The sequence below is a fragment of the Calypte anna genome, chromosome 4A (genome assembly GCF_003957555.1).
Source record: "Calypte anna isolate BGI_N300 chromosome 4A, bCalAnn1_v1.p, whole genome shotgun sequence".
Lineage (NCBI taxonomy): Eukaryota > Metazoa > Chordata > Aves > Apodiformes > Trochilidae > Calypte > Calypte anna.
The window spans coordinates 23,601,984-23,613,518 of NC_044248.1; the positions used below are offsets into that span (position 1 = coordinate 23,601,984).

The window sequence follows — 11,535 nt, forward strand, 5'->3', positions numbered from 1 at the left end:
GCCTGGATCAGTGCTATCGCTCCAAGAGCACCTGGCCTCTCTGCTGGCTTGCTCAGGACTGAGCTGAGTCTATGTCTCAGGACTCACCTTTTATTGGCCCCTAATCCTGCTCATGCGCAGTGGGGGCCCGCCCTAACCAGGCACAGGTGGGCTTAACACAAGCTCATGCCCACTACCTGGCAATTAGTGGCACCTGGTTGCCTCATTTCACTACACACTATAGACCCCATTCCTTTAATAAATAAATCGATCTCTTCTGTGATCTTGCTATGTCAGCATCAGGAGTCCAGCAAGTAAAGGATAACTGATAGGTGGAGCTTGGACAAAAATGAGATGGATAAAGGATGAGCACAAAATGGTGAAGATTATTCCAAAAGTCTGAGAAGAAAGGGGCAAAATTACATAAATCCCTGTACTAATTTTTGTGCTTGGTTTATGTTTAAGAACACCGTGCTGTTACCATGTATCTGTATTGGAAACCCATAGTATTTGTCAGGTTGGCTAATATGGCAGTATAAAAACTTACCATATAATGGTTTGGGCTGTAAGTGACCTCAAAGATCATCTAGTTCCGACCACCTGGCATGTCCCACTAGACCATGTTGCTCAGAGTCCCATCCATCCTGGCCTTGAACACTTCAGGGAGAGGCCATACACAACTGCCCTGGGCTAACTGTGCCAGTGTCTCGCCACCCTCACAGTCAAGAATTTCTTCCTAATGTCTAGCCTAAATCTACCATGTTCCAGTTTAAAGCCATTAACTACCACCTGTCCTATCACTACAAGGCCTTGTAAAAAGTCCCTCCCCATATTTCCTATAGGCCCCCTTCAGCTGGATGGCTGCTGTAAGGTTTCCCTAGAGCCTTCTCCAGCTTTAACAACCCCAACTTTCTCAGCCTGTTTTCATAGGAGAGGTGCTCCAGCCCTCTGATCATCTTCGTGGCCATCCTCTGTATTTGCTCCAACAGCTCTATGCCCTTCCTGTGTTGGAGGCCTCAGAACTGGACACAGTACTCCAGGTGGAGTCTCACAAGAGCAGAGTAGAGGGGGAGAATCACCTCCCTTGACCTGCTGGCCATGCCATTTTTGATGCAGTCCAGGATATGTCTGGCTTTCTGGGAAGCAATCACACATTGCCAGCTCATGTTGAGCTTCTCATCAACCAGCACCCGCAAGCAAGGCTGCTCAGTACATTCTCCACCCAACCTGTATTTGTGCTTGGGATTGCCCTGACCCATGTGCAGAACCTTGCACTTGGCTTATTGACGTTAATGATGTTGGCATGGGCCCACCACTCAAGCCTGTCCAGGTCCTTCTTGATGGCATCCCTTCCCTTCAGCCTGTTAGCCACACCACACAGCTTGGTGTCATCAGCAAACCTGCTGAGGGTGCACTCGATTCCACTGTTGATGTTAAGCAGCACTGACCCCAGTACCAACTCTTGAGAAATGCCACTTATTACTGATGTCCATGTTACTAAAAAATTCAAAACTTGCTGCGTGACAGTCTGTATGCATTGAAATGTATTCTTTTCAAAAGTAACACCATATTTTGTGCATAATTCCTTAGCATTCCCAGTTTGACTCAGTTACTAATTAATCACATAGAAAAGCCCCTCATCAGCTTCTCCTTTGTTCACTTCTTAAAAATTGCCATGTTATTGCTGATCAGTACGCCGAGCTCTTCATCAAGCACATATGTATTCAGAAATGTTATGACAAATCCTGCGGTTCTTACGAAATAACTTCTCAGAACACTTTCAGTAGGTGGGAAGAGTACCTCTGACTCTGGAAGCTACTAAGTGTGTGTGTTTGTGTTAAGTGGTTAGTCCTGAAAAATGACCATTAATAGGGGAAATAGGGGTCTCATTTAGAGGTGAGCTGAAGGATGAGTGCTGTTTCCTATATGCAACACAAAGCAATATGCAATGAGAAAAGATAGAAACACCAGCAATTCATTCTACCAGTAACGAAGCAGTCATTCCTCTGCCTTTTTTTTCCCCCTCTCATGAGTATAGTAGCAGGTGGTGGGAATGTCAGAGCACACTGACTTCTCATTGCATGGTTATTCCTTCAGCTAATGAAGTCTTTTGAGAATACTTTTCAAGCCACTTTTCCAGAATGGAAACCAGTGTCAGCTATATGTGGGTTTTTTTCTTTTTAAGCAAAAACACTGGGGCCACCCATAGCATATTGTAAAAATTATTAGTTTGACCTGTCCATTTAAATGTGCAGTTTCAGAGTCTGGAATACTGGGCACTTGTGAAAAGTTAACTTAGCTTCTTATTGCCTGACAACAGTATATAAATATTGGTAGAAACTCTGAACAGGTTAGAAAACTTCGTAATGCCCAAATGTAAATTGCTTAGTTATTAACAAGAGGGATTTTGGACTCCTGGAATTATTTTCTTTCTCTCACTAATGCTCTGTTCAAAGCTGAGCTGGTCTGTAAGAAAAAGATAATAGACTATCTCATCTACAAACTGGTTAACAATCAATGTCTGTCTGCTAGAGAGAAGGGAATATGAGGAAGATGGAATGAAAAGAGATGGAGCAAATGCTAAAATTTTTTGTCTGATGCTGTTACCTTCTAAAGGACCATCATCTAGCATAACATAATATCTCTTACAGAAGCCAGTAGCAGATGTCTAGGGAGATGTATAAAACAAAGATACGTATAATGATATTTTCCCAGAATAGTCTTCCAAGTTCCAACAACTGAACCAAAATAGTTTTGTGTTTTACTAGCTTAGTAGACTGAAAAAGAAAAATATTGGAAGGAAAAAGATGACCTCTGAAATCAAAGCAAACTTCTAGTCTTTACTACTTTCTGCAGTAAGTACAGTAAGAAGTACTCAGGCTACAGTGTTCATGAAGAATGTACCTGCTTTTTTTTTTTTGAAAGGAAAACCTGAGTTTGCTGGAGACCCCACTACATTTTGTCCTGGAATTATTAGTCTCTGTTTCTTCCTTGTCACTGTCTCAGTCTTCTTTCCACACTGGAAAGTCATAACTGTTCTTAACTTCAGATTATTTTAAGATGATCAGGAGCTAAAAATTCCATCTTTCCTCGCTCCAGCTGATTATCTTCCGTAAGTTATTTTTGGCCTGAGTTGTTTTTCCTTGGGAAGAGGTTTGTTGTTGGAAGTTTGCAGATGTCTTCAGGAAGAGCCTTTCTTTCTCATCAGGGGAGGAAGGGTACTTGTTGCAGTATATATTGAAACTTTGTCTGGGTTTATGGCTGAAGATCTCTGAATTTTAGTGAAGGAAAAATACTTACTCAAGGAATTAGGGATTTTTTTTTAGTTCTTTGAGCCCTTGGAAACATTCCGTCATCCTCTTTATAAGGGGGCCTTCCGTATTGTAGATTGCTGCCTAGAGTGTAAGTATAATGTTTAAAGAAACCTAAAAGTGATGTTTCTGCCCTGTTGACATAACCCAGTTGCAGTTGCGAAAATAATGATACTCTATTTCACTCAGTCCCCTGTAACCCCAGAATAACAGCTCCCTGACTCTTTATGGCAAGGACTGCGGAAGATTAGTGCAACTCAGTAGTGTACTTGGAGTTAAATGTATTTTCTGGATTTTTTAATTATTTAGGTTCATATAATTGTAGAGCTTGTACACTTAATGGCAGTGTGACCTGCTTACAGTAGAATGGAAACAATAATAGTAATAGGAACCCGAATATGGTGGTGGTTGGCTTTGAGGGCTTTTTATTAATTTCCCATTTTTATGTTACTTTCTGGCTTTAGTTTATATGACAATGTATGTAGACAGCTTGGTCATGGTGGTGCTCAGGACCGCTTCTAGAAGATGAAACTGAGCTTGCTTTATTAAGTGTTTGGTCGTTTGTGACTTGTCTTCGTGGGAAAGCTTGTGTGCTGTAAGTTAGGCTGTAAATTTATAGTGCACTAGCTGTTCTACAGAAAATTCCATGTAGACATTTAGCACATACAGAAAAAATTTCCATTCAGTAAGGGTTCCTGCGTGTTGAAGGTTCTGCACTCAAGTTATTTTTTGTGTGGTGAGATCACTTACACAGAGGTCAGTACATAGCAGCAAGTATGCTTTCAGCTTGTGCTCATAACTTTGCCTGGGTTAATTCTCTCATGTATTTGGGGGGAGAAAATACTTTTTTTCATTTTTTTCTAATCCATTCTTCAAGCAGTAGAAAACCTCTTAATGCTGTCTGCACAGGCAGGTCTCTAGATGAGCTCAAACCCCCACTACACTTCAGTTCCTGTTTATGAAGTGAGTCAGGGCAGCAAGCAGTTTCTTAGTAGGTAGATACATAAATTATGCAACTGGCTGTCATTCCTAGGAGTAAACAGGAAGTTCTCGCTGAGATGATAATGCTTTTTTTCAGAGATTCATGGTGGATGACACAGAAACTTCGCTTCTCTCACTTGCACTGGTAACACATCAGATAATTTGCTGATGTGTACAGGATGAAAACTTAGACCCCCAAGGGGCGATCTGTCCAGAGGGAGCTCTGGTGTTAGGGTGGAAGAAGGCAGGGTAGGCTGTTGCCACCTGGCCTAGCAGTTCCGTGGAGATCTGAGGACTCTGTTTTCCAGCTTGGGAAGTCTGGCACCTTTTAATGAGCTGTAAACTCACTTTAATTCTAAAGCTGGGACATTTTTATGGTTGAGTGTGTCTTATGTATTCTTGGGGTGGGAGAACTATGCAGCAGCGCTGAGCTGTTCTGAGACCCAGAGGACAGAGCTGCTCAGTTCTACTTTGCGGTTCTTCTGCCTTTAAGAGTGCACAGCGCGCTCTTATAACCGTAAGACTCTTCCTATCTGTGCATGTAAACACATAAATGAGCTGTTTTACACTGGCAATTAGATACTCTAGAGAGTTGTGAAGCTGTGAGATATTGCTTCACTTAGGGTGGTTGCAACTACTTGGCCCACAGCCCACGGCTTTGTTGCCTGCAATAGGTGAGCAAGTGGCAATGCTAATGCCCTTAATGGTGTCATTACTAATCGGCAGCCTGGTCAGAACAATTGACCTTCACTGATCTTGGTATTTCTGTTTCTGTTTCTTCCTCTGCCCTTTATGACAAGCTTTGCAAGGTATTTGCCTTTGAAAGGATGTAAGCAGCTATACTGTAACAGTTTAATTTTAGTTTGATATATTCTAATGAATGGTATTATGAATTGTTTCTTTTTTTTTTTTCTTTTTAAATCAGTGTGCCATGCCGAATTGAATGCCATCATGAACAAAAACTCAGCTGATGTGAAAGGCTGCAGCATGTATGTTGCCTTATTTCCATGTAATGAATGTGCAAAGCTCATCATCCAGGCAGGTAAGGAGTAGTGCCAGCTTGATTTGTCAGGGTTGCAGTGCTGCCTGCTCATTGGTATCTTATCGTGGATGTATTTGATGTTAAATTGCTGCTGTTAGATCTAAATTAATTGCACCGTCAACTTCATAAGATGCTACTTGTGGGGTTTTTTTGCATCTGAATGGTGCCAAATTTTTCCAGTGCTAATTGCATCTTCTGTGATTCTAAGCGTGCTTCTAATTTAGGTTTGTAACTTCTTAGACCAGGAGCTGCCAAAGAACAACACAGACTTTGCATATAATTACTGTCAATTTTACTGTGCTCTGACGTGTTGAATAGAGTAGGGCAGAAAGAAATAAACTTCTGCATGACAAAAGGCCTGTTGGGAGTATATACATGAAATTTTAATTTGAATGTGATGCATGGTAGATATTTGAAGATTTTAAAATATCTTTGCTCATAAATGTCAGCAGACTTCTATGAGCCTACTTTAATTATGTCTTTCATTACAATTGTTATAAATCTGTGCCACTGCAGCAAGTGTGCTGGCCTAAATATGTCGCCTTTTTTCAGATTGGGCATATCTGCTGTGGGCTTCAGTTCTGTTATGATCCCTGCTTAAGGTAGCATGTATTTTGCTCAGTGAGTGAAGTCTTGCAGTCCTTGCATGGATTGCTTTTCCCTCACCACTGATGGCTGTGGGAATCTAGGAAGAAAGTAGCAAACTGAACACTTTAATTTTGGTCAGTAAGGTTTGAAAAGAAGAATGGTGAAGGGGAAAAGATAGTGGTATTCTGTATTTGTGCTACATTTATTATCAAAATCAAATGATCTTCAGGATAGATTGGCTGCTTGTTCTCAATGTGGTCACTCACCCTTACACACTTAGGTCAGCATTAAATTGCAATGTATTGATATTTATGTTGTCTGGTAAATACACTGTGATGATAGGCTATGAATTCTCTTAGGTCAGCCTTCACACTTCTCTCCTGCTTAATTAGTTTAGGCATAGGTCATTCAACAATTTGAAACAGCATGCATTTATGAGTATATTTTTGTACCTGGTACTGGGAGCTGTTCGGAAAAAAAAAATGGGAAAAGCATCATTCTGTAGCGTTTGGAAGGGATTGGTTTGGATTTGGAGTTTTCTTTTATATATATAAGAAAATATATATTACATAAAGAAGATACTATATAAGAATATATATATATTATATATATATGATATATATATAAGAATATATATATTATAAGAATATATATATTTTATATATATATTATAGAGAGTTATATCTATATTAGAGAGGTAGAAAAGTAAGTTTTCAATTACTTTTTCAAAAATGCTTAATTTCTAGTCTGCCTTATCTGCTGGTCTTGCCTGCAATTTTTTTTATGTTTTCTGAGTTAAACTTGGGTGAAACTGGAGAAAAACATTTTCCAACATTTTTGAAAGAACTGCCTTCCAAAACAGCTGTAGCTTACATAGCGTTGGTCTCAAGTACAGATTATATTATTTTGGGAAGCAGAGGTGTACCAAGGGGTTCTAGGGTATGTGGGTGTGTGCTGCCTTTTCTGATTTTGTATTACATTTTTAAATTACTTCTTTTTTTTTTTTACATTGTAATTCTAACATTTTTTCTATATTATCTTTTTAGGCATAAAGGAAGTTATTTTTATGTCTGACAAGTACCATGACACTACAGAAATGACAGCTGCACGACGGATGTTTGATTTAGCAGGTATTACGTACAGGTAAGAAAACTTAGGATTAACTTAATTTTTATTTTGGGAAGGAAAAAAAGACCAACTTTGGGGCAAAAGTTTTTCTTCTTTGCACCCTGGAGAGTTTTATTCTTTGATAGTGCTTGTAGATTACTTGCTCTGTGTGCCTGCAAAAGATTCTGGATTGACAGACCATTGCACCATTCTTTTTGCCTTGTGTATGGTTAAATATCAATTTCATAATGTTTGTATGAGAAAATGGTCCATTTGGAGTATTGGGCTGCAAGTGAAATTGCAAATGTGAAGGTTATTTTTTGTTTGGTACTCAGGAGAGGCATCGCTGACCCTGCTTGAAGCAGGAGGTAAGACTAGATGATCTCCTGAAGTCCCTTACAATCTGAATTCTTGTAAGTTGGACTGAATAGCCCAGTTGTTTTGTTTTGGTTTGTTTTTCCTGTGGATTACCTGATCCTTACTGAAACCTCCCTATCTTTCTGTTGCAGTCAGTTTAGGAAGGTGTCAAACCAGCCACCCATAATTAATGCTTGGTGCCTGTAGCTGTCCAGTTTTCTTTGGTCGGCTATACTTGTGAGAAGAGGATAAAAATTGGAATAGTTGCCTTAAAGTAATGAGAATCTGAAAAGGAGTGGGGTTTTTAAAGACACTGACAGAGATGCCTAACGACAATCTGTTCAACAGCTAGGTTGATAGCAATAGCATGCTGTTGGAGAGGCTAATTATGCAGTCAGGGAGGCTCTGCTGCTCTAAAAAATGTTACAATATTAATATAAAGGCTTCTAAAAATTTGCAACCATAACGATTCTGACAGGTAAAATTTTAGGATGAAAGGTACCTACTGGGCTAAGAAATGTGCATGAAAAAACCACAGCAGTCCTTCACAGAATCACAGAACGTCAGGTTGGAAGGGACCTCTGAAGATCATCAAGTCCAACCCCCCTCCCGCAGCAGGACCACTTGAAATTCAGTCTTGGGCCTTCAGTGGATTTCCTGTCTACCAAGACTATTCAACTAAGAAGCATAAATCATTCTCTTTCAAGTCAAATCTTATGACATCTGCAGGGTGATAAATGTTTCTTGCATTACAAATTGCTATTCTGGACAAAGTATTCCAAGTTTCTGTGGTCAGCAGCATGTGCTTTTCTGTGTTGACTGTTATTAATTCTTGTATTGATTATTAAGGATGTAGGTGGTAACTAATGAATCCCTTGAATTGAACCGCAGAGTTTAATTAGGCACTAAATCCACACTATTTGCATAATCCTTTGTTTACTGGTACACTGGAAAATATATGCTCAGTCCCCAAATACCTTCCTTGCTAATTGCTGTAGCAGATGCTCTAATCATAATAGAAGGAAACATTTTGTAGCAGTATTAATTTTGCAGTTCTAAAGTTATAATTTTTTTTAATGATTCCCTCTTAACAAGTATGGTTTTGCCCCACTATGATGCATAATGTGATCTGTTCCCATGGCACACAAAGTATTTTAATGTACCAAGGCAAAGTTTGAAAATGTTCTTTGAAAGCTTGACAGAAAAAAGTGATAAAAGTGTTTATCAAAATAGATTTCAAATATCTTTTATATATACACATATAAGTGCATATATAATACATGTGCAGTATGTTTTTTAATTGAAACACAGATGTACACTTATGTCTTTAAATATATATTTAAATATATGAAATATAAATACACATGAACAAAAATTCCAGCCCTGGTAACATGATGCCACCACCTGCAGCTAAGATGTTAAAAGTCCTTTGACTCCTGAATTTATGAACTGAAATAGCCAAGGAATGTACAGCCTAACCCATCCCATGTGCCTCTTTTGTCTTAGTCTTTCTTGTCCAGGTTGCTCTCAGTGTGGCACACTATAATTGGCTCCCATAGAGATGTGAATCCAAGGAGAGGGGTCTTGTTTTGCTTTGTTTTGTTTTTAATTCCTTCAGAAACTTAGCTGAAGCTAAAGCAAGCAAAATGTTTTAACTACTCACTAACTAATCTGTGTTTTTCTGTATTTTAGGGAATTCAAGCCAAAGTGTAACAAGATCGTTATCGACTTTGATTCAATTAACAGCAGACCAAGTCAAAAGCTTCTGTGAATTAAGTCTCATTAAGTCTCTAGAAGAGTGTGATTATCCTTTTCTAAAAAGCTGCTAATGGCTTTCTTCTTAAAGTGACTTGCAACTTTTTAATGGCTTCTGTAGGTAGACTTCTAAGAAATCCAAGGGATAAAATGTCCCCCTCACTTCATCTTGTCATGTGGAAGCTAAATCTACTTAAAATTTTTAATACCTCTATCAAAACTTTATGGCTTAAAAAGTCTAGAGACGTGTAGATGAGACAATGAAATGTGTGTAAAGCAAACTGTTCTGATTCTTGCTGTATTCATCACCACGTGCTCTGACAGGCTGTCAGCAGTGATTTAGGCTCAGTTTAATGGTAGTACTTACCATAACCGATAGTACAACGCTAATATATGTTGATCTCTGTATTGGATATGTGACTCTTAAGTAGTTGATCCTGATAAAGGACAAAAAAATGTTATCTGTGCAAATACTGATCTTCCACACATTAGCATAACACTAATATTTCAGAAAGTTATACAGCTGCAAGAATGTGTGATATTCTCCATGTGTTAGCAAACACATGAAATACTGATTTTTATTTTAATTGCTATCTAACTGTGCCATATGTGGGGAGAGGTGAAGAGAAGAAGTTGTGTGGGTAGTTGTGCTGGACTGAGCTTTACAGGTGATTCCATTCCTTATTTTCCTCAAGACTCCAAAGCTGAATGGAGTTGAGGGAGTAAATAATTTAGCTTTTTACCTCTGGGACTCTTACTTGGAGTTATTTTTCATGTGTAGAAGAAAATTTTTCTATACAACCCAATGTAGTTCAGTCTTGTCACTGAAGGATTTTTTTGTCCTCTGTGAGAATCTGAAGATAGTCAACCCATATCCATATCTGTGCCAAAAGAGGTAATTATGCTGTTAGCTTGTTTCCCAGTGCTGGCATAGTACCTTCATTTTCATAAATGTTGCCTAAAATAATATCCTTTTAAATTTTATCTTTAGATCTGGGAATAGATTTTAGTTCCTTTTCTCTAATTTGATTTTTTAAAATTAAATATGCCTAATGGCTTTGTTTAGATAACATTGGTGGTTGGTTTTTGTTGTGTTTTTTTTTCTTTAAATGTGGTTATACTTCAATGAGCTTTGATTTTCTCCATAAAAGCTTTGTTTCATATTTTGGGACATTATGTAATTTGGCTTTATACCAGTATTATTAAAGTCTTATTAAAATCCACTACATTGAGATAGACTCATTATTATAATATTAAGCCATGTGCTTGGCTCCAGAGTGGTGCTGGTTTTGCAATCATATGCAAAGCATATTTTGTGCATTTATGATATTACATAAAGTACAATGTTCATAAACCATTTGGCTACTAAAGGGAGCATTGTAATTTATTATGTGTCCATTTATAAAGTAATTTCTGACTTGCTCTTTTTTTCCACGTGTTTTCCACCATTTTCCATCTCAAAATTGGTCTATGGCTTAGTGCCTTAAGAATTTTGCACATAAGTGGAGGGAGGGTGTTGTGAAACCTGAAAAATTACTTTAATAAAATGTCACTAAAACAGCTTATGCACATCTTTCTCTCTGACCTGAATTAATATTGGTCTTGTGTGTGGGACAGAGAGGAGAGAAGAAAAATAATTTTTGGTCTAGGCAGCAAAATTGCTGTTTTCTTCATAGTAATTGCTGGTAATTGTAATTGTAGTTAATTTAAATATACCCATGTCTTGGGTAATGGAAATGTCTAATGTGCATAAAAACTCAGGAGTTTTTTTTCCCAAAGTCCAGGTGGTTTTAGGAATGTATTATTTTTATAATGAATTCTTTTTCCCTCAGTTCTCTCCTGTCTGTGTAACAGAAGACCAATACTGGAGAACATGACAGGATTTTAGATCTCTTCCAGTCAATTTTTGATCTAGTAGAGCTTCATATACAAGTTTTGAGATGTAGTTGTCAAGTCAGCTCAGGCCAAGTAAGTGGACTCTCTCATTTCCAGGGCCACTTTATGGAAAGTAAAAAAGCACATGCACAACTGTTGAGGAAGCACATTCTTAGTTTGATAGTAATGTTTTGGAGCAAACCTTAAAGAAGGTTTGACCCTTACTTTGTGTGCATGCCTAGAAATCTGTATGCTTCTGGCTTTTTTTTTGTTTGTTTGTCTCCTGTAAATTTCAGGATATTGTGTTTTCACCTACAGGAAACAGTGAGAACAGGTAAATTTAATAAACTATGTTTCTGCTTCTGAAGTTCAAGTTCAAGATGAATAGAACTGATTGGTCTGAAATGTCTGCTGGAGGGCATTAAGTCTTACCCCTTCCTGAAAGCACCATTGACTTAAAAGTTACATCCACTTGCTGAAGCCTTGTCCAGTTGAGAATCTTCAGGAACACGGATTCTGCAGCTTTTCTGGGTCATCCAT

General features: G+C 38.3%; 1 protein-coding gene across 3 annotated transcripts in view; it reads left to right on the forward strand.

Annotated features, from left to right (window-relative positions):
• Nucleotides 1-10,072, forward strand: part of DCTD (dCMP deaminase) — a 59,340-nt gene extending 49,268 nt beyond the window's left edge. For all 3 annotated transcript variants that reach the window (XM_030449851.1, XM_030449850.1, XM_030449852.1), the window contains exons 4-6: nt 5,197-5,313; nt 6,948-7,044; nt 9,058-10,072. In XM_030449851.1, coding sequence (XP_030305711.1) covers nt 5,197-5,313; nt 6,948-7,044; nt 9,058-9,136 — 293 coding nt within the window. In that variant the 3' untranslated portion in view covers nt 9,137-10,072. The remainder of the gene's footprint in view (nt 1-5,196; nt 5,314-6,947; nt 7,045-9,057) is intronic.
• The last annotated feature ends 1,463 nt before the right edge of the window (nt 10,073-11,535 follow it).